Source organism: Zootoca vivipara, chromosome 11 (genome assembly GCF_965207765.1).
Source record: "Zootoca vivipara chromosome 11, rZooViv2.hap1.1, whole genome shotgun sequence".
NCBI classification, from domain to species: domain Eukaryota; kingdom Metazoa; phylum Chordata; class Lepidosauria; order Squamata; family Lacertidae; genus Zootoca; species Zootoca vivipara.
Window position 1 is genome coordinate 44,846,847 of NC_142594.1, and position 23,004 is coordinate 44,869,850.

The 23,004-nt window shown below is 46.5% G+C and overlaps 3 protein-coding genes across 7 annotated transcripts in view; 1 reads left to right on the forward strand and 2 right to left on the reverse strand.

Moving 5' to 3' along the window:
• The window catches only part of WDR37 (WD repeat domain 37), a 66,862-nt gene extending 56,049 nt beyond the window's left edge, over positions 1-10,813 (reverse strand). Inside the window, exon 1 of the mRNA XM_088653744.1 lies at positions 10,693-10,813. The gene's annotated coding sequence lies outside the window, so the exon portion shown is untranslated. The remainder of the gene's footprint in view (positions 1-10,692) is intronic.
• On the forward strand, positions 9,015-17,931 carry IDI1 (isopentenyl-diphosphate delta isomerase 1). Its single transcript, XM_035129391.3, has 5 exons — positions 9,015-11,012; positions 13,634-13,806; positions 15,091-15,183; positions 15,854-15,984; positions 16,601-17,931. The coding sequence occupies exons 1-5, from the start codon at positions 10,423-10,425 to the stop codon at positions 16,916-16,918; spliced, it is 1,305 nt and encodes a 434-aa protein (XP_034985282.3). The 5' UTR covers positions 9,015-10,422; the 3' UTR covers positions 16,919-17,931.
• A 1,192-nt stretch (positions 17,932-19,123) lies between these two features.
• The window catches only part of GTPBP4 (GTP binding protein 4), a 51,825-nt gene continuing 47,944 nt past the window's right edge, over positions 19,124-23,004 (reverse strand). For all 5 annotated transcript variants that reach the window (XM_088653740.1, XM_088653741.1, XM_088653742.1 and 2 more), the window contains 5 exons: positions 22,710-22,810; positions 22,184-22,381; positions 20,960-21,025; positions 20,400-20,543; positions 19,124-19,341 (listed from right to left, as the gene is read on the reverse strand). In XM_088653740.1, the coding sequence (XP_088509866.1) occupies positions 19,189-19,341; positions 20,400-20,543; positions 20,960-21,025; positions 22,184-22,381; positions 22,710-22,810 (662 nt within the window). In that variant the 3' untranslated portion in view covers positions 19,124-19,188. The remainder of the gene's footprint in view (positions 19,342-20,399; positions 20,544-20,959; positions 21,026-22,183; positions 22,382-22,709; positions 22,811-23,004) is intronic.

The following is a 23,004-nucleotide window of genomic DNA, read 5'->3' on the forward strand; positions in this document are numbered from 1 at the left end:
CAGCAGGAGAGTCCGCTAATGTTAGTTTTGCCTCATCATTTTCCCTGCTGAGTTCTACTAGGGCAACAGATACCGAAGAGGAATAAGATGAAAGGCAGAGAGATTCCCTCTTGACATAAGTGAGAAGGCAGGCAGGTGGCGGCTGGCTGGCGCTGACTGATGTGGGTGGGAAAGTGTTCCATTTGCCCAAATGGACCAGTCATCACTGGAGTAGGTAGCATTTAGGCTGCATAACTCATTTGGATTTCCGTTTCTGTGCCAAGCCCAGGCCTGAAACTGAATGGAAACGGATGTAGTTGGTCCCATCCAAGAGATCATGGAGTTGAATAACAAACAACCTGCTCCAGCATTGCTCAGGAAGGGAAAATGCAAGGTAAATTGTTGCAATCCTCCTGACTTAGAGAGGGACTCTTTCAGGAGCAGCAACCCAGCCACCTGCTCTAAAGCAACCCCTCTTGCAGAGATGTGTTCACTAAATTATTATTATTATTATTATCATTATTATTTTCATTATTGTGAGGGACAGGGGATATCGCGAAGTCCCTCCCCTCCTGAGTTCAAGCCCATCCCCGAGCACAGGGGAAAGCAGAGAGAGTTCCGATTCCAGTGGGGAAGCAGGAAGTCGTGTCCGAGGCTCAGGCAAGGTAGAGGAGCCAGGGTCCCAGGTGGGACAGGAAGGGGCGAATAAGGGGGGGAGACCCATCCCCCTAACTCCGGAATTACGCAGAAAGAGGAGGGGAAAGAGGATGGGTCTGCCAAAGCTTTTGTGTTGGAGAAAGACGCGCCAAAAGCCATTCGGAGGTTCTGAAACCTACTGACCACATCACTCCGTGTAAATAGCAATGACTTCAGCACTGTAAATACGCAGCACCAATAAAAGAATAAAATGCAGAGCTGCGTAGCGTCGTTACTCTGAAGTAGCCCACTCCGGCCACTGTGACAGCAACCTCCGAATCCTTTTTTGGGCTACTTTGGAGTTGCCGGGATGAGCGTGTCAGAGGCGGAGAGATGGCGGCAGATCGCGGAGAAAGCCCAGCAAGAACTGCAGCAGCTGTCGCTGCAGGCGCAGGGGGAATTGAAGGCAGCTAAAGAAGAGACTAAGAAGGTCCAGGACGACCGGCTACAACTTGCGGAACAGGTGAGAGCGCTACAGGAAAGAGAGCAGGAATTAAGGGCGGTGGCGGTAGACCTCCAAAACAAGCTGGATGCAGAGAAAAACAAGGCGGGAGGGGCACCCCAAGTCCAAGTGCTGCCAGGAAGGAGAGCCGGGACCCTAGTAAGCAAGTTCAATGGAGACCCGAGGGAATATCAGGGCTTTGAGACTGAGATTGTGTATGCTCTTGAGCTGCACCACGATGAGTTCCCTGATGATGAGCACAGGGTAGCGTTTATTGTGGAGCACCTTACCGGGGCAGCCAGGGAGTGGCTAAGACCGTTAATCGCAACAAAGAATCCTTGCATGAAGAATGTCCAACTATTTCTAGAAGGTTTGAAAACGATGTATTCGTCCGATAGTCATATGGACCAGACTAAGGAGGAACTTCATAATTTACGCCAAGGAAATATGACAGTTCGCGCGTATTGGGCGAAATTCACCATGCTGGTGCACAGATTGGGGTGGGAACTAGAGTCACCCCCAATGCAAGCGGCGTTCTACTTGGGGTTGCATGAGGAGGTGAAGGATGAGCTCTCGAGAGGTCCAAAGCCCAGTAATATGGATCAGCTGAGCAAAGCGGCTCTGGCGGTGGGGGTGAGACAGGAATCCCGGTGGAGCGACAAGCAAGCAACGCGCGCAAAGCGGGCTTGGTTCCCACGGTCGCAGGAGAAGCCACTCCCCCAACAACCCTTTCAAGCCACGCCTGGGGCCAGCCAGGACCAGGAACCCATGCAGATTGATAGCGCGCGCGCGCGGGCTTTTCGAACCCCAGCGGCGCCAAGACGCAAGGAGGGAAGGGGTGGGAATTGCTTTCTCTGCAACTCCCCCCAGCATCTCGTCAGAGACTGCCCACATCGCAGGGAGTGGCAAGGAAAGGCGGGAACGGTTGTGCCCTCCCCCACTGACGCAGCACCACAGCAGGGAAACGGGAAAGCCTGGCTGCAGGAGACAAGGGGCAGCAGCCAGGCACAGTCAGCAGACAACAGCCCCAGCCCACCCACCCGCACAGAGAGGAGCAGAGCCAGCCCACCCCTCCCAGAGCAGGAGTGGTTCTAGAAGTGACGCTCACGCTCCCAAATGGCTATCCCCTGACGGTCCTCGCCCTAATTGACAGTGGGGCGTCAGCGAACTTCTTCTCGAGAAACTTTGCAGAAGAGCACCAGATCCAGCTTCTGCAGCTGGATTTTCCTCTGCACGTGGCAACCATTGACGGCAGAGAGCTGCTGGGAGGGGCCATCACTCATCAACCCCCCCCCATGAAAATGACGGTGGGAAGGCACTCAGAGACACTGGCATTCAACGTCACCACCATCTCAGACCCCCCCATCGTCTTGGGCATGAGCTGGCTGGCGCGCCACGACCCCTCCATCAGTTGGCACCAGAGATGCATCACTTTTGGATCGGACTTTTGCCTGGAACATTGCATGCAGCACCAACCAGGGGAGGGGCCTCCGATAGCCACGGTGGCCACCATGCACGTCAAAGGGGGTGAGGCGATACCCAAGCCGTACTGGGACCTGCAGGAGGTCTTCAGCGAAGCGGAGTCCGACCACCTACCCCCGCACAGGCCTTTTAACTGCCAGATCAACCTGGTGCCAGGGGCCACTATACCCCCAGCCAAGCTGTACGCCATGTCCGACCAGGAACTGGAGGATCTGCGCGCTTTCATCGACAAGAACCTCAAGCGGGGGTTCATCAGAGAAAGCAAGGCAGCAGGGGGCAGCCCGGTCTTCTGGGTGGACAAGAAAGACACGCAACAGCGCCGTCTTGTGGTGGATTTTAGACGGCTGAATTCAGTGACAGAGCCAGTGGCTTTCCCCATGCCCAGAGTGGATGATCTCCTGACAGCGGCACGCAGGGGCAAGATTTTCACCAAGCTAGACCTGAGGGGGGCGTACAACTTGATCAGGATCCGGGAAGGCGATGAATGGAAAACCACGATGTTCACGCCTCTGGGCTATTTTGAATATCTGGTGATGCCCTTCGGGTTGCAAGGGGGCTCAGCATGCTTCCAGGCCTTCATGCACCACGTCCTGGGGTCCCTCCTCTTCAGGAAATGCTTGGTCTTCCTGGATGACATCCTTATCTATTCCGATGACCCAGTGCAGCATGTGAAAGATGTCAGGGAGGTGTTGCAGCGCCTGAAGGAGAACCACCTGTATGTGAAGCTGGAGAAGTGCAAGTTTCACACCAAGGAGGTGGACTTCCTGGGCTACAAGCTGTCAGACAAGGGGCTGGCGATGGACAAGGACAAGGTGCAGGCCATCCTGGACTGGCACAGCCCCAGGACGCGCAAAGATGCCCAACGCCTACTAGGCTTCGCCAACTTCTACAGGAAGTTCATCAAGAACTTCTCTCGCGTTACGGCTCCCATCACTGACTGCCTGAGAGGCAAGCAGAAGTTCAGGTGGACACCAGAGGCGCAAGCAGCGTTCGAAAGCCTCAAGAGGGTGTTCGCCTCAGACCAGAACCTGTTCCACGTGGTTCAGGACGCGCCCCTACGCGTGGAGACAGATGCTTCTGATAAAGCTGTGGGCGCCATTTTGTTGCAACTGGACGCCAACAGAGAGTGGAGACCCTGTGCCTTCTTCTCCAGGAAGTTGACCCAGCCAGAGCGAAACTACACGGTGTTTGATCGGGAACTTCTTGCGATCCACGCTGCGTTCCAGCACTGGAGACACTTCCTGGTGGGCGCCAAGCACCCCATCCAGGTGTGCACAGACCACAAGAACCTGGAGTTCTGGAGAACTGCCAGGGTGCTCAACCAGCGGCAGATACGGTGGGCAGAGTTCTTCTCGAACTTCAACTTCTCCATACACTACATCCCGGGAGAGCAGAATGTCAGGGCAGATGCCCTCTCCCGCAAGCCAGAGTACATGGAGGAGGAGGCGCCACCGGCACCCAGGCACATTTTCCCCCCGTCAGCATGGTCCTGCGGAGCAGCAGTGGTGAGCGAGGCGGAACTCACAGCACTGACGGCAGCGGATGAATTTGCCAACCGCATCTTCAGAGAACTGAGAGGGGGGGGAGCAGGCAAAAGACTTTGCAGAACGCAGGGGGCTGCTTTTCTACAAGGGTGCACTGTACCTGCCCACCACCCAGCTTAGACGTACGGTCCTCAAGCAGATGCACGACAACCCAACGGCGGGTCATTTTGGGAGGGACAAAACCGCTCACCTAGTCATGAGACACTTCTGGTGGCCAGGGGTGCGGGAAGATGTTCGAGACTATGTACGGGGCTGTGACACCTGCCAGCGGGCAAAGGTGGTCAGAGCAGCGCCACCGGGATTGCTGGAGCCCTTAGCCACGCCACACAGGCCGTGGGAAGTGGTGTCCATGGACTTCATCACAGATCTGCCTTCTTCCAGGGGCAAGACCGCAGTGTTGGTGGTGGTGGACCTCATGTCCAAAATGTGCCACTTTATACCGTGTGCCAGGGCGGTCTCTGCAGAAGAGACAGCCAAACTGTTTGTGGATCACGTATTCAGACTGCATGGATTACCTTTAAGGGTTATTTCGGATCGTGGCCGCCAATTTGTTTCCAGGTTCTGGCGGCGGCTCATGAACCTCCTGCAGGTGGAGGTCAGCTTGTCGACAGCTAGACACCCGCAGACCAATGGACAGGCGGAGAGGGTCAACGCCATTCTGCAGCAGTACCTGAGATGCTACGTCAGCCAGCGGCAAACGGACTGGGTGGATCGCCTGCCACTGGCAGAATTTGCCTACAACAATGCGGTGCACGTCTCCACAGGGGTGTCGCCCTTTAAGGCCAATTACGGGCGCGACCTCAGATCTTTCCCAGAGAGGGAGGGGGAGGAGGAGGAGGAGGGCCCGCAGGCTGAGGATTGGGCAGAGGAACTGGAGACGGTGCACCAGCAGCTCAGAGAACATTTGGAGAGGGCCAAGGAAGCGTACAAAAAGGGGGCAGATCGCCACAGGCGACAAGGGGAGGTCATCAGGGTGGGGGACAAGGTTTGGTTGTCCTCGGAGGGCCTTCCCACCAGAGGGAGGTGCAAAAAGCTGGCACCCAGACGGCTGGGCCCCTTCACGGTCACGCAACAGGTCAACCCGGTGGCATACAGGCTGGCACTGCCAGAGGACATGAGGGTGCATCCAGTGTTTCATAGATCGCTGCTGTCGCCGTACAGGGAAAGCAGCAGGCTCCGAGACAGCGAACAAACCCCCGAGGGAGGGGGGGAGGGGAGGCAGGGAGCAACTCAATGAGGCCACGGCCATCCTTGATTCACGGAGAGGGGTGGGGGGCCTGGAGTACCTCATGGCATGGGAGGATGCTCCACCGTCCCAGAATGAATGGGTCCCGGCCACTCAGATACAGGAGGAATTCTTGGTGGAAGAATTTCACGCCCTCTTTCCCCACAGACCCAAGCCCTGGCACATGGAAAGGGAGGGGGAGGAGGAGGAGGCACGGGAGAGCAGCTCACCATGGCGCTGGGAAGCGGAGTTTGAGGAACCAGAGGATGAGGTATGGGTGTCACCGAGATCCACCCAGTCAGAGGAAGGAGCAGATTGGCAGAACATTTTTACCCCCACCAGCTCTGACGCCACGGACTTTTTGGGATTCCCGTCCTCCCAGGCGGAAGGGGGGGGCTCGCAGGACTGGGGGGAGGTGTTCACACCAACGGGCTCGGAAAGCACTGAGTTCTTAGGCTTCCAGTCGTCACCGACACCTGGGGGGGACCTGGGGAGGGGTGAAGGAGAGCTTGGAAGGGGGGTGGATGTGAGGGACAGGGGATATCGCGAAGTCCCTCCCCTCCTGAGTTCAAGCCCATCCCCGAGCACAGGGGAAAGCAGAGAGAGTTCCGATTCCAGTGGGGAAGCAGGAAGTCGTGTCCGAGGCTCAGGCAAGGTAGAGGAGCCAGGGTCCCAGGTGGGACAGGAAGGGGCGAATAAGGGGGGGAGACCCATCCCCCCAACTCCGGAATTACGCAGAAAGAGGAGGGGAAAGAGGATGGGTCTGCCAAAGCTTTTGTGTTGGAGAAAGACGCGCCAAAAGCCATTCGGAGGTTCTGAAACCTACTGACCACATCACTCCGTGTAAATAGCAATGACTTCAGCACTGTAAATACGCAGCACCAATAAAAGAATAAAATGCAGAGCTGCGTAGCGTCGTTACTCTGAAGTAGCCCACTCCGGCCACTGTGACAATTATTATCATTATTATTTTATTATTTATACCCCGCCCATCTGGCTGGGTTTCCCCAGCCACTCTGGGCGGCTTACAACACATAAAAAATTACAACATTTAAGTTTTTCCGATACCGGGATGTCTTCTAAAAGTCAGATGGTTGTTTATTTCCTTGACATCTGATGGGAGGGTGTCGTATTTATAAGAAAAGCAACTGGAACCAAGGTTTGAATTAATTTTAAACTGCCACAGCAAATACAGGGAGATTGTTAACTGTTACGTTTTGCTGTCCTATTTGTTTCATGCAGTATTTTAGCATGTATCGTTTTTTCATGACCTGGTAGCAGTTTGTTTTATTTTATGTTATTCGGGATAGACAACACAACACCCTCCGTATGCTGGTAGGCTATAACTCCCTTTTCATCCCTGGCCAATGGTCATGCCAGCTGAGAGTTCAACAACATCTGGAGGGTACTACAGTACTTTGATCAACCCCATCTATATAGATAATTATCTATGAATAGGTAATTCTAATAAAGGCTGTGTTACCACCCTGGTGAGTCAATTATAATAAATAATTTTAATAAATAAAGATTGCGTGACCACAAGTTACCAGTCTGGTATTTATACAGATGAATATCTATGAATAGATAGATACCTTTAGCAAATGAGTACTTAGCTACCGCCAATTAGCGCTTTTTGTGTGTGAATGGCGCAACACAGTCAAATCTCATATACATTTGAGCTTTGTACAAAAACGTCTCAAAACATACCTCTCACATTTCAAGGCCTTTTGGGACCCTCAGCTTACATTTACTTTCTTTATCAAGATGTTTGATGTGTTATTTTGTTTTTGTTATATTTTACAGTATTCTATTTATTAAATTTGTATACCAGCCTTCATCCAAAGATAGCAGGGTGGTACACACAAGATAAAATTGCAAAATGCATAATAAAAACAAGAACAGAAAGCAAAACAATAACACCCCCGCAAACACACACACATATTTAAAAAGTTAGAAGATCTTAATCAGCCAAAGGCCTGGTTGAAGCAGAACCTTTTCTCTTGGTGCCTAGTGGTGTATAATGAAAGTGCCAGGAGAGCATTCCACAAAGGGGGAGCCACTGCAGAAAAGGCCCATTCTCATGTTAAAGGTAAAGGGACCCCTGACCATTAGGTCCAGTCGTGACCAACTCTGGAGTTGCGCGCTCATCTCGCATTATTGGCCGAGGGAGCCGGCGTATAGCTTCCGGTCATGTGGCCAGCATGACAAAGCCGCTTCTGGCAAACCAGAGCAGCACATGGAAACGCTGTTTACCTTCCCGCTGTAGCGGTTCCTATTTATCTACTTGCATTTTGACGTGCTTTTGAACTGCTAGGTTGGCAGGAGCTGGGACCGAGCAACGGGAGCTCACCCCGTCACAGGGATTCGAACTGCCGACCTTCTGATCAGCAAGCCCTAGGCTCAGTGGTTTAACCACAGCGCCACCTGGGTCCCTATTCTCATGTTACTGCCCTCCTAAAATATGATTGCAGGGTCTGAGTCAGTTTATATAGGGAGAGGCGGTGGGATATTGCAGTCCTGAACTGTTGAAGACATTATAGGTCAAAAGCAGCACTTTGAATTGGGCCCAGAAACTAATTGGTTGCCAGTGCAGTCGGACTAGGATAGGTGTAATGTGCTCAAACCGTCTGGCGCCGGTGAACAACCTGGCCACTTAATTTTGCACCAGCTGAAGTTTCTAAACCATCTTCAGAGTACCGCCCATTGCAGTACTCCAACCTTGAAGTTACCAGAGCACACACAACAGTAGTTAGGCTATCCCTGTCCAGATAGGAGCACAGCTGGGTCACCAGCTGAAGGTGATGAAAGGCACTCCATGCCACCGAGGCCACCTGAGCCTCAAGTGACAGCAAAGGATCAAGTGCCCCTAAGATCAGGCAACCTCCCGGCCATCTGGTCTAGGGAACCGCCCACTAACAGTGCCCCAGTCTTATCTGAATTGAGCTTCCATTTCTTGGCTCTCATCCAGTCCATTATTGAGGCAAGATACCTGTCCAGCACATCCACACCTTACAGATGTAAAGGAGGAACAGAGCTAAGTGTCATCAGTATATTGCTGACAATGTATTCCATATTGAAGGTTCCACAGGGCTGAAGAGCACCCCCTAAACATCACCCTCTGGAAACGACCATCCAAGCAGGAAAGGAACCACTGCAAAATGGTGCTACCCACACCTAACTTGGACAGCTGCTCAAGAAAGATACCATGGTTGATGGTACTGGAACCCACTGAGAGGTCAAGGAGAATTAACAGGGACACATTTCGCCTGCCTCTCCTCTGACAGAGGTCATCATGCAAGGCGACCAAAGCAGTTTCTGTGCCAAAACGGGGCCTAAACCCTGATCAAAAGTGCCGGCTGGCCCACAACCACCTGCTGAAAAGCCTTGCCCAATAAGGAGAGAATAGCAAGTGGCTGGTAGTAACTTAGATTTTCTGAGTCCAGGGAGGGTTTCTTAAGGAGTTCCTTCACACCTTCAAGTTGATAGGGACCACCCCCTTGCAGGGAGGCATTAATCGTCTCCCTGCCCTAGCCGCTAGTCCCCTCCCCGCTAATTTTTATCAGTCAAGAGCTCAAGGGTCCGGAGTGCAAGTGGTTGCTCTGGTCGATCCAAGCACCTTGTTCACATCTTTGAACCTTACTAACTGAAACTCATCCAACACAACAGGACTAGACTGTGCTCTGGACATCCCTTGAGATTCTTCTGCTATAACAGCGGAATCTGACGTCTGACAGATGCAAGTGGTTTTCTCCTCAAAATGGTTTGCAAAATAAGTCAGGAGGAGCTGCCGTTGGTTCTACCACCTGCTTCAGGCATAAATGGCCCTGCACTACCTGGGAAAGCTCTGCTGGGCAGCATAGCAAAGATGCAATGGAGGCAGCAAAGTATGCCTTCTTTGCTACCTTCAATGCTGCTAGGTAGGGTTGATGATGAGCCCTCACCAGTGTTGGATTGCATTCAACTGGAGTTTTCTTCCACTTACGGCCAAGCAGTCTCCCAGCCTGTTTCTTTGCCCTAACTCTGGAGTATACCAGGGAGCCAAATGGGCTCCATGAAGCGGGACAGGGTGCTCAGGTGTAATCGGGTCAATGACGTGAGCCATTTGGATGCTCCAGAGGCATAGCTGCCAAGTTCTCCCTTTTTAAAAGGGAAATTTCCTTATGCTGAATAGGCTTCCTCGTGAGAAAAGGGAAAACTTGGCAGCTATGTCCAGAAGTCACTGACAGCTTTGACAGGAGCGCCAGTCAAATCAGCCAGGGAATCCAAGAGCCATCTTAGGAATCATTACACTTATGAATCCGCTTACACTTACTTTCTTTATCAAGATGTTTGGTATCTCATTTTATTATTTATTTCCCTTATGAATCATTTCCCCCTCAGGCATCCAGAGGCTATTTACAACACAATAAAAGTTAAATATATTGTTATGAGTTTGATGCCAGACTCCCGTGTTATGAGTTTTTGGGTGCCAGACGTTTAATCTCTGGACCAAGCAAATGTTAAGAGCTAGATAAACCAAATAAATGAACCTCATAGATAATTGCTTGGGAGATGAGCCATTTAGAGAACAAGGGAAAGGTAATAAGCCATTAAGGCAAAGACTCTGGACCAGAAGGCAAATGGGTGGGGTGTGGGGTGGGGCCCCTCCCTCAACTCACGAGTCAGAAGGCAAAGCCAGTGTTTGAAAAAGTTTTAGGGTTGAGTGTGATGTGACCTAGAGGAGGGGGGGGGAAGGTTGCAGTCTGGTAAAGGCGGCAGCTGGAAAGAGCATCAGAGCAAAATGGCTGGTGTCTGTTTGAATCCTAGGCTGCAGCCATGAGAGAAGCAAGACCCGCTTGGGGTATACAACGGTAGAGTTCCAAAGAAGATCAGGTGCTGAGTATATAATACACGCATCTCCTACAAAAACTGCAATCGGCTTCTTCCACTCTTGATTTTTTTTTTTGCTGTTATCCTTTGCTTAGCCCGTATAGCATGAGACTCTTAATGTCAGGGTCGTGGGTTCGAGCCCTACACTGGGCAAAATATCCCTGTACTGCAGAGGGTTGGACTAGATGGCCGGAGGGTGGCCCTTCCAACTCTTAAGAATTCCTTGCTTCTCTGAAATTACTGTACTGTACATCCACTCACCCTCACCCTCCCGCCTCGTCGCCTTTCGCCCTTCAGCCACACCCCCTCACGCGTTTAGCCACGCCCACCTGTCGCTCGCTCACTCTCCCCCCTCCTCCCCGCAGGACCCGAAGGCTGCACGCGACCGCTCTCTCGCGGGCGATTGGCTGGCGCTTTGCGTGCCCTATTCGCGGGCGGTGGCGCGATCGGCCCACCTGATGACGCCGCCGCCCGGGGCCGCCGCCATTGGTCAGGCGCCGAGCAGGGAGGGTTGCCAGGCGATGTGGCGCGCGGCGCGGCGGTCGGCGTCGGCGGCAGCAGCTGTTGCTGTCGGGGCAGCCAGAGGAAAAGGCTCTGCGGCTCGTGCGCTCTCTGCTTCTGCTTCTTCCGCCTCCTCGTCTTGGCAGGGAAGCTTTTATCGACGCAGCCGTGGGCAGGTGCTGCAGCCGCCGACTCCTTCTCCTCCGTCTCGGCGGCCGCTTCCTTTGCTTTGCGTGAGGGCAGAGGCCGCGTGCCGGCCCGGAAACGGAACGCGGTAAGGACCAAAAAAGGCCCGGGGGCGGAAGGGAGTTCGAAGCAATGCCACCGAGTCACCCCGCGGGGAAGCGGAGGGATGGGGCGGTGCAGCGGTCAAAAGTGGTGCCTGTTTCTCCGCAGGGCAGGGCCATTGTCTTCCGGGGACCCCTCGGAGCACAGCCGGCTTGCCTTTCCCCGCCAAGTTTACTGCCTCCCAGGAAGGCTCTGCACTTTGGAACTCCCTGCCTATTGAGACAGGGCAGCCTTCGCGGCGCCTGCTGAGAAACGTTTTTTGTTTTAGACGAGCCTACGCAGATACGTCTTTCCTCCATTATTGTTGTTTCGGGAAGTCTCAGGATCATTGTTTTGTTGTCGCTTTTGCCTTTTTGTGTTAAACCGCTCTGGGGTTTATTTCACAACTAATTGGCTTATAAATTTCACTAGACAAATAAATTAGCTGCTGAAGGTTCTGTCCAGCCAACAGCTGTATTATCTACATCAGGCACCCCCAAACTTGGCCCTCCAGCTGTTTTGGAACTACAATTCCCATCATCCCTGACCATTGGTCATGTTACCTAGGGATGATGGAAGTTGTAGTCCCAAAACAGCTGGAGGGCCAAGGTTGGGGGTGCCTGATCTACATCAGTGTTTCCCAAGCTTGGGTCTCCAGCTCTTTTTGGACTATAATTCCAATCATTCCTGACCACTGGTCTTGCTAGCTAGGGATGGTGGGAGTTTTAGTCCAAAAAACAGCTAGGTTAGAAAACACTGATCTACATACTGTACAGTATCCTATTGAAAAGGCTTGGATAGGGAATAGTTCAGGTTTTTTCTCTGCATCTTGTTGAAGTGAGTTCCCTTCCTCCATCCACAGCCCTGAGAAATCTTACTCAAGTTTTATTAATGTCCTCTTGTTTTTATTGCACTTTCCTTTAAAGAGCTGCAGATGGCACCTGCTGTTCTCTTCCTCCTTCCCCCCACTTATTTTCTCTCACAAGAAGCCCCAGAGGGAGGTTAGGTGACCAAGCTTCTGGTAGAGATGGGACAGCTATCAAGTTTTCCCCTTTCTCGCGAGGAAGCCTATTCAGCATAAGGGAATATCCCTTAAAAAAAGGGAGAACTTGACAGCTATGGCATCGGTGCCGACCTGAAACTCTGAAGAGCCACTGCTGGTTATTGTAGACAGTACTAAACTCAGTAATTTCCTATACTGTATGTTTATCCTTTGTACTTTACCTTGGGATTTTGAAAGAGATGGAGATTTGGGAGCATGTAGCTCCCTCTCTTTTCCTAGTGTAGATTTCTAAAACATTTTTGTTAAACAGCAAAAGTAGCATACTTCCCACTATAGCAACAGTGCTTTGCTTCCAAAGTCAACTTTCAGCAGCAAAGCTCAGCTGCTGGAGTCCGCAGCTTTGTAAGCGCTCAGAACTTTTGCCACTGGGGCTGACAAGTGACATGGAGCTGAAGTAGGCTGGGGGATTTTTTAAATTTCTATAGCATTTCCAATATACAAAGGTGTTTCAAGGTATGCTCATAGTTGTACTTTTCCTCTTTGTTTAGGAGGTTGGGTAAGTCTGCCACATCTTCTTATATTTTTAACACAGCATTTGCTACATCTTTTACTAGCCCTTTACTTTTGTCAGCAGTGCAATACACAGTTCGAAAGCATGCCAGTGCAAGTAGATAAATAGGTACTGCTGTGGCGGGATGGTAAACGGTGTTTCCGTGCGTACTGGTAAGCGGTTTAGTCACGCTGGCCACATGACCCGGAAAGCTGTCTGTGGACAAACTGGCTCCCTCGGCCTGAAAGTGAGATTAGTGCCACAACCCCATAGCTGCCTTTGACTGAACTTAACTGTCCAGAGGTCCTTTACCTTTTTACCTTTATACATAGAAGTATAGCAGGTGAAGCCTTATCACAGTAGACAAATCAGAAAAAGCTTCCAGCTACTAAACAGGTACTAATAAAGGCATTGGCTCCGGGCTAGTTAAAAAAAGGAGGAAGTGGTCTACTTTAACAAATACCAAGGATAGTTGGTGCCTAAAGACACTAAAGGTTTTGTGTGTTTTCCTGGAAAGTCATGCTGGTGCAAGATAAAACAAGTAGTGATAGCTATGTATTGTGTAAAAACAGTGGACTCATATTCTCACTGAGCTGAGAATATTGGCTGAGGATCAAAATTAGCTTTGTCTAGCCATCAGAAAGGGATGTAGTCTAAACCACTGAGCCTAGGGCTTGCCGATCAGAAGGTCAGCGGTTCAAATCCCCGTGTTTCCGTGCGCTGCTCTGGTATGCCAGAAGTGGCTTAGTCATGCTGGCTACATGACCCAGAAGCTGTACACTGGCTCCCTTGGCCAGTAAAGCAAGATGAGCGCCGCAACCCCAGAGTTGTTCACAACTGGACCTAATGGTCAGGGGTCCCTTTACCTTTAGCTATCATAAATTACATGCACACTTGATGGTTGCGTTGGTTGTGAAGTTTATGCAAGTTTCTAGCATTGGCAGGTATAATGGATACACTCATCTGCATGCCTGTGCTCTGCTGAATCTAGGCGAACATTAGGAAATCTTTTAAGTTCTAATATTGTTCATTAAATATTTGTGTAATTGTGGGTTGTTGGTTTTTTTGTCATCAGTATTTTTACTAGGAGCATCAATACTGCAACCATGCCTGAACTAAATATAAATGAACTGGATAAGCAGCAGGTAGAGTTGCTGGCAGAGATGTGCATCCTTATTGATGAAAATGACAACAAAATTGGTTCAGATACCAAGAAAAACTGCCACCTGAATGAAAACATTGACAAAGGTATCTATCACTGTTCAGATCCCATTGTATGTAAGCTGGTCCTGCCTCTCACTGGAACATAAAGAAGCACTCTCTTGAGTGCTTCTACCTTGCCCCATTTTTTGCCTCTAGGTTTTTTGCAATCTACTTTCGCAACAAGATGTAGCAGATAAAACGGGAAAGGGAGCTGGAGGAAATGGAACAAGGAAGCTAGAGGAATGTGGTTAGGCAGACTAGTCTTGTACATCCATGTACAAGATAACTTTGAATTAAGAGTTCTTTAAGTGGTAAAGAAAATCCCTTTCATGCTGTGAGGTCGAATAGCAATTTAGGCTTGTTAATTTGTTTTGAGCCACCGATTACTTTGACACACAGCCCACACCATTTAGCCTTACCTTATATAGTTCTGCCCAGCACACAAATTTGGACTGCGGGTGGCTTCTTCAAATGTTTATGCCAAATAGCAGTATTAGATGAATGAGTGTTCTGCAATTTTCAGGCTTCATTTAAAGAGGTAGTGGGCATATTCCATAAGCCAAGGTACACAATTATTTCCATGGTTGAAGCATCACTTTTTGTGCATAAGGAAGTTTCCATACTGCACAGAAGAACAGAAACAGCATGAGTTAAAAACCCTTTTCTTGTGCTGGCTTATGCTGCTCCTGGAGAACACCTGACACTAACCTGTGGAGGTTTAAGGAATACTTTATCTGACAGAATAAAGACTTTAGTCTTATATGATGTCTTTGATTACAGATCTGTAAGGAACTGCTCAAAATAAATAGCTCTGATCCTCACAGTGCAAAAACATCTAAGCCAGGCATCCCCAAACTTTGGCCCTCCAGATGTTTTGGACTACAATTCTCATCATCCCTGACCACTGGTCCTCTTAGCTAGGGATCATGGGAGTTGTAGGCCAAAACATCTTGAGGGCTGCAGTTTGGGGATGGCTGATTTAAGCACTTGACTTTTGCAAAAGTAATATATTGTAAGTTATGGTAAGATATAGCATAAAATAATATCTTAGGTTTACTCCTACAAAGTTCTCCAAAGGTTACCCAAGCAATAATGTGGTCAAATACATATATATCCAACCCTCCTTTCCAAGGCAGATACCAGCCTAAATGAGAAATGACAATGCATACAGTGGAAAGTTTTGTTTAGAAATAGGACTCTTGTTTCTTTGTTTAAACTTTGATTTTAAACTGTAAGATCAAGTGTTACGATGAACACGAATTAAGTTTATTTCCCCCCCCCTTGCAGTACATTCTTTTTAAACGCATATTGCCTATCTTTTTGTGCTAGGATTGCTGCACCGTGCTTTCAGTGTCTTCTTGTTCAATACGGAGAATAAACTGCTATTGCAACAAAGATCAGATGCCAAAATCACTTTCCCAGGTTTGTTATTAAGCAACAAATTCTTATTTTCATTGCGTAGTTCTATAAAATACCGCTTTGTGTCCTCATATATTTCTGGGATGCTTGAAAAATAGAATTATCTGTTAAAATTTCAAACAAATATACTTACTTCTCTTTTTAAGTGAGCAGATACTTGGGTAGCAGTAATGTTTTCTCTCTCTGAAAGAATGGTGGGGTGGGTCTGTTTCATGACCTGTATTTGTTCGGAATAATGAGCGTGGGAAACATGCAAAAGATTTTCTGATAGGTCAAATGCCCAAATGACTATTTGATGTTGTCTTTGGTCTAGACTAGCACACTTTTAGTGAATATGTGCGAATTGAAGGGGGTTGGAAATCACAATTTAAATAATGACTAGTGCTTTGTCCTTTTTTTCTAACCATATATAACTCAGAATGCTCTTGGGAGCACAATTGCACTTTATGTTTACATGCTGGAAATGTACTTTTTATGGTGCTCAGCCTTGATAGGTTTCTTTTGCTTTGAATAGTACAGTACAGTATGTGTTATTGCTTTTTTAAAACTTTGTTACAAACTTTGGATACTTGGTACTGTCAACAAAATGAGGTTGGCTACTTCAAGGATTCTAGTACTGTATCTGAAAGTCTGCAAAGCATTCTCAAAACTGAATCCACAAAACTTTTGGTAGATTGTTTCACCAACAGTTGTTGCAGTCATCCCCTCAACACCGTGCTTGAAGTAGAAGAAAAGAATGCAATTGGTGTTCGAAGAGCAGCTCAGAGGCGCCTGAAAGAAGAGCTAGGAATTCCAATGGAACAGGTAAATAATGCTCTTATTTCAGAGTAATGACTTCCCTAGGGGAAAATAGTTGAACAGCATCTGGTTATACTAAGTACTAATCAGAGCTGCAGTATTTATTTGGAACCTATCTGCCCTATTCCCAGAGGGTTAGAGAAGGGAGCAATTATCACAATGTGTTTGTTGCTACTTCAGCGTGTCTGTGCTTTTTCACTAGTCAGAATCACCAGGTTTGGTGCATGCCCTGGATTGAGTTTTAGAATACAGTGGTACCTCGACATATGAATGCTTTGACTTACAAAGGTTTCGACTTACGAAGTCGACAACCCCGGAAGTCTTTTCGCCGTGCGTGCATTCTGCACCTGCGCAAAAGCGGCACGCGCGGTCCACGCATGCCCAGAAGCACAAAATCTGTCCTTGGGAGCAAATTAGATGGGGAAGGAAAATCCAAGTGTCATTCTTTTTATCTGAGCAACTGATCATACAAATGTTATATTAAAAATCAAACATTTAAAAGCAAAGTGCCACAGCTCTTTCTCCAACCTGCTTCTTTCAGGTTTGTATTGAGGTGTTCTGAAAAAATTATCACGCAGAAAGGAAGCAATAAACTACTGTCACTACATGTTTTTGGTTGTAGGTAACACCAGAAGAACTCTTATACTTAACCCGAATCCACTACAAAGCTCAGTCCAATGGGATCTGGGGAGAACATGAAATAGATTACATCTTGTTTGTGCAGAAGAATGTGACGGTGAATGCAGATCCCAATGAAATTAAAAGCTACTGTTATGTGACACAGGAAGAACTGAAAGAACTACTGGAAAAGGCATCCCGAAATGAAATTAAGATTACTCCATGGTTCAAACTGATTGCAGAGACTTTTCTCTTTAAATGGTGGGATAACTTGAATAATCTGAATAGGTTTGTGGATCATGAAAAGATTCACAGAATGTAACAGTCTAGAATATGCTGCTCTAAAAATGATATAGTACCATTTAATACTGATAAATGGCAATATCTGAAGCACTAATTATAAGTTGACTGCAACATAGGGAACGAATTAGGAATAAGAAGATATCCTGTGAAGGAAATTTGATTTTATCTCTGGCTGATTGTTAAAGCTTGAGTCTTTTCTGCCTTTCATTTTTGGGAGTAATTATTTGGATTATTAACAAGCTTTCAATGGGATTGTATTTGTTGATATAATCACTAGAATCTGAAGTTTGAATACTGACTAGGCTACCAGTCAAGATTGAAAGTTATATCTTAGCCAGGATACCCCTCTATTTTTCAGGGTAGGCTGTTTGCTGTACAATAGGGAAGGAGTTACTGGTAGTTAGTCAGAAATTCTATTAGATACAGACAAACCCAATGGAGTTCCCAGACTAGTTTTGTCCTTGACCTAATGCAGGGGAGGGGGACGCTAACATGTGACTCACCATCAACCCTAACTAGCATAGTTGTTGAGATTTCTGGTCCTAAAGGCTACATCTTGAATGTCATAATAAAGTCCATGTTAGGGGATAAGAGAAACAGTGCTTGCATTCTGTCAATTCCAGAGTTGGCATATTTCATCCACTCATTTGCAATTTTCTGGAGCGCTAACAGTATGGAGTATGTGGGGTAATATGTAAGTGTGGTGTTAACTGCTCTAATAGTACCTGTTCACTTGTAAACTGCATGACGAAAGGGGCAGAAGTAGGTGGTATTCAAAATGTCAAGTGAGAATTTGTACTTCAGTAGTCTCCAAATGTGCCTTCCTTTTTTTAATTATTTGCTGTAAAAAGGAAAGGAATTATTGACTATAAGGCCTGCTTAGTAACTCTTCACTTTACCTTGACTTAAGGGTGTTCCATTTTCAGATAGAACTAGATAGTAAAAACTGTGCATATTCAAACATTCTGCTGTGTTCCAGAAAGCCACTGGTGTATTTTTAATCATTAAAATGACTGAATCCTAACAACTGAACTTTAATGTGTTCCATTTTAATTTTCCATAACCTGTTAAATTTAGGCTAGTTAATAGAAAAACCCAAATTTTGAGGAATACAATATGACAAATGTTAGTAATTATTGGACAGGTCCATTGAGCTAAAATTTCTTTAAAAAATGCATCCCCCATCTTGGAAGTTGTTTAGAAGCTCAACTGAAGTGTAAAATGCAGATCAAGGACTGTGTCACCAGAGCCAAGAGGACACCAGCACAGTTAACAACCAGGGTCAAAGAAGCTGTTATTCCTTCCAAAAAAATGGAGGTCTTATCCAAATGAGGAAAACAAAAAGGAACACAAACTTTGGCAATTGAGACAATAAGGGTTTCTTAAAAAATGGAGCGGTACACTGCTAAAAACATGAACAACAAAACATTTAAATACCTTAGTAGCAGATGACTGGCTAGGAAGACAGATGGTATCTTGGATGACAAAGGGAGCAAAAGGAGTGCTAGAGGTGGCGGTGGCTGAGAATCCAAATTTCCTTTTGTTTTCACAGCAGAGGATATAGGTACCTGTACCTGAACTAACTTTTGCTGTCTGCGGTAAATGAAAAACAGTTCCTAGGCTTAATAGACCAAATAAAAACTAACAAATTGCCAGATTGCGATAGCATCCACCTAAGGGTTTCAAAAAAATCGAATGTGATACTGCTGATTTTCTAATAAAAATATGTACCGTAACTTTTGCCTCGGATCAGCCTCCATTGCTGGGAACTGGAAAGTAGCCAATATAACACCAATTTTTAATCCTGAATTGGCCCATCTAGCTCAGTATTGCCTACACAGCCTAAAAGGGATTCTATTATGGTTTCAAACCTGCATATAAAGTTACGTGCTCAGCTTAGACCACTCTGCATGTGTCTTGATATTATTATAAATTGCAACATTTTCTTACCACTGAATTTGTTATATAGCATTAGATAGAGCTGCTGCTTCCCCTATCTAATGAGATGTAGTTAAAATAGACCTTTGGAAAATGATACTTACTACCAGACCTCCAGGTACTCAGTACAGAGGAAAAGTACCCCAGCAGATTGAGAGATGCATCATTTGGTATGTACTTCTGCTGAAGTAACTGAATGAATGTTTGGGTTATTTATTTTATACTTCATTACGACAGAACTAACAATAAAATCACCACTTTACTGGAATCAATTCTCCACAAACTATTTCTTATATATATATGTTGCTTTTAATTTGCATTGTTGTTTTCATAATGTCATTGTAGAGCCATTTATCTTCGTTGGTTTGTACCAGATTTCCTCTTGCCAGAAAACAAATGTTTGGGCTTAAGGTCAAAGACGTGCCTATCTCCTTCCCCTTTCCTGCCCAACCGGTTCATTTTCGTTTGAGCTTTCTTCATCATAGTTTTAGTCTTCTTCACCATCTATACAAATAAATAAAAAAATCAATAGTAAGTGAAGCATTATTTCTTCACTTGAGGCTCATCCTCCACACCAATAATGTGACCCAAATACTGCCTTATAGTCCCTTTGGGAAGTAGTGGTTAAGAGTATAAGACTAGAATCTGAGACACAGTCATAAATGTGCCTTCTATAGAAGCAATTTAAAAATACAAAGGGATTGGTCTCTCAAATACTAGAAGTGTCCTTGCATAAGCTACATATATTGCATAAAAAGGCAAAGCTAAACAACCACATGAGTCCTGAAGTCATTTGGCTATTCCACATCAGTATGTAAATTCAGCCATCTTGCCTGGCCTCCTGGTACCTCCTTTTCCTAGGCCTTTCTCCCTGTCCTACCCATAGCTGCCAAGTTATCCCTTTTTTAAATGGATTTTCCCTTATGCTGAATAGGCTTCCTCGCGAGAAAAGGGAAAACTTGGCAGCTATGGTCCGACCTGTCCAGTATTAACAGCACAATCCTACACAGAATATTATGTTCAGTGGAACTTGCTCCCAGCTATGTTTGTGCATGGCGAGTCTTGGACACCTCAACCAAGTAAGTGACAAGCTGGCCAATTGCCATCACATCCCTTAGTGCAGGCGTAGGTTACCTGTAGTCCATCTATATTTTGTTGGGCTCAAACCCCCATCAGCCCCAGGTAATATGGCCAAACAGGGATGGTGAGAGTTGTAGTCCAGCAACATCTGGAGGGCCACAGGTTATCCATCCACCCTTTGTACATGACGGTACAGATGATGAACTGAACACGGGCGGATTCTGCTTCAAATGGCTTGAACTAAAAGGAGCCAATTGATCCTAACGATACAGTACTAAATATACAGGAAGAGGTTTTTTAAAAGTTATTTAATTTTCTCTTGATGGCACGGAAATGTATTACAACTCAATTTAAAATGCTCTGCCATGACAAATCCTAACCTCTACTTAATTACAGTAGCTCAATGTGCAGATGTGTAAATGCCCATTTGCAATACTACATCCTATAAAACCGTCCAGAACTCTAATAAACTTAAGACAGACCTTTACGTCTCGAAGGCCAGATACATCACGAGGTGTGCGGGAGGAACTGCGACTTCGTGCCACAGATGTAGGTGGTACAGATTCTTCTCGTTTGCGTTTACGGGTAACACTCCGGGATCTTCTTGCCTGGGCTACATAATGTGCCTGAAAATTCACAAACCAAGAAAAGCCGAATCAAAACCCCTCATCTTCTAAATTATCAGGTGCTGCACAGTGTTCCTCAGCATAGATACTACTTAATTCAGCTAACAGTTTATGAGTACAAACTTTATTAAATAATAGAATTTTTCGACTCTGAATTCCAGTCTTAATCCAATATTAATCAATTCCCTTAACACAGCTTTATTTCCGGAGCAAGCTTAGCCCAGCGGTTCCATCGACCAACACATTGCTTGGATCCCACAATCGCCTCCTGCGGTGCGAGACCTGCAGGCGCTGCCTGGCTTTCAAACAAACAAACAAACAAGCCACATCTTTATTTCCTATGGCAGAAAAATGCAGTATAATAAGGACATTTAGAAATAATGAAAGTAATGCCTACAGAAATAAGTCTGTCTTACCCCATTTTTACCAGTCATATCAAGCCCGAGATCAGTCATCTCCTTCTCTAATGTCTTCCGTTCAACCTAAAGACACAAGTCATCAATTATTTTATATGGAGATGGCAGAAAGGAGAAGCAATCCAGTACACTGTTCAAAAACTACAAGAGAAATCCTACAGCAAGGAACTGCGTACGTTCCAGATAGATTTCAGTGACAATTTGGAGACAAACTGATAGAAGCTGGAATGTCAGTAGTCTGCCATTCTCCCCACCACCACCTTGCAAATTAGGTGTAATTTAACATGTACCAGAACACACATTCCATGCATACAGGATGCTCAACACGACAACACAGAGTGTGGGTAGCAAATGAGCCTACACTTCTGGAAGCAGGCAATAATAATAATAGTAATAATAATAATAATAATAATAATAATAATAATAATAATAATAATGAACTGTTGTGCTTAAGGCAGACATGAGGAACCTTACCCCAACCCCAACGGGCCAGATCTCAATCAGCCCTACGCCTTGTAGGAAAAAATTGGATGAAGGAATGCAACTTGTTCTGGCAAAGGAACAACTGGGAGTTCACTTAAGTTCCTGTTTGTTACTCGGAAACATGCCAGTGCAGGCGGATGTGGGGCCTATAGTAAGCTTTGCTTGTTGAACTGCTAGAAACTTATAATGTTGGGCGGTGTGTGGGTGTGTAGGAGATCAAAAATCATGTCTGAAATAGGGAAGGGCCATAGCTCAGACCTAGAGCACATGCTTTGTATGAAAAAAGGTCCCAGGCTCAATCCAGACATCTCCAGGTAGTCTGGGGGAAACTCTTGGATGAAACCCTGGAGAACCTCTGCCACTCACTGTTGACAGTGCTGAGTTGGGTGGACCAAAGCTCAGACTCAACAGAAGTCACCTTCCTATGTCCCAGTTCATTCCACAACTTTGTTCTGCTGACTGCGCAGACCAGGCCTCAGGCGTGATCCTTGTGTTTCTGACAAGTCCTAATAGAAAACACCTTAATGGAGATTCTCCTTCTTCTATCGCTTACGGGCCTGTTTCATCTGCCTAAGCCATTATTTTTAATCTGCAGTCTAACAGGTATTTCTAGCCAAGACAACTTCGATTTTTGTTTTGTAACAAAAGTGAGTGGGTAGGAGGGAACACAGGTAAATCCCTTAATCCCTTAACTGCAGTCAGGCCCCAACACATTCTTTTTAAAAAATGTTTGAAACCTGCCTTTCTCGCCGTTCTCGGCATCTTGGGCCCCTGTGTATCTTTCTCTTTGGATGCCAACATCCTGAGTTTCTTTTTCTCTCGAATCTGTTGTGCCAGCTGTCTGATGCTCATCATTTCCTCATCGTCACTTTCAGAGTCGCTGTCATATTCTCCAGCTGCTTGCCTCAGCTCCTCCTCTTCCTCCAGTTGCTCCAGTTTCTTTAAAGACGTCACACACAATGCATTAGAAACTTTTTTTACAATATTCATGCTTCCAATATTCATCAACTGAGCCTTTGAGATAGTTAATGCTCAAACTCCTGATTGCCATATCAAAAATTCTCAATTTCTGAACCAAGATTAAAGGCAGAAGCAGAGTGATGGTTTTACTGAGTCAATCAACTCGTTCTTCTTAGTTGTAATTCTTAATAAAGAGGCTAGACAAGAAATGCATAGCTTGACAGAATGTTCTTTATATTCATGCCATGACAAGAATGCACACATTTTCTGTACATTGAAGTGTGAAGTTAATGGGGATAACTCCTACCTTCATGATATCTGGGTCAATATAATCTGCTATGTTGTGTCCTTCCCATATCTCTGGCACCTTATCATATTTTTCAGATGGATTCATTAGATCCCAGTATTCTAAAGGGGGGGGAGGGGAAACAACACACATAATTATTAATTTGTGCAGCACAGAAGTTGCTAATTCATCATTACAGTAGGAAGTTACTTGCTAGCAAGTGGTCCAGAGCTGATAAACCTGTCTGGCAACCAGAACAATATTCCTTTAACCTTAGGCTTCATTAAAACAAAACAAAAAAAACTTGTAGTTTGAT

Bases quoted from the DNA above. Each gene is read 5' to 3' on its own strand.
- IDI1 (XM_035129391.3), top strand. From the start codon at position 10,423: ATGGCCGGAGGGTGGCCCTTCCAACTCTTAAGAATTCCTTGCTTCTCT. The intron at 13,807-15,090 runs GTATCTATCACT...TTTTTGTGCTAG, and splicing joins GAATGAAAACATTGACAAAG to GATTGCTGCACCGTGCTTTC. The intron at 15,985-16,600 runs GTAAATAATGCT...TTTTGGTTGTAG, and splicing joins TAGGAATTCCAATGGAACAG to GTAACACCAGAAGAACTCTT.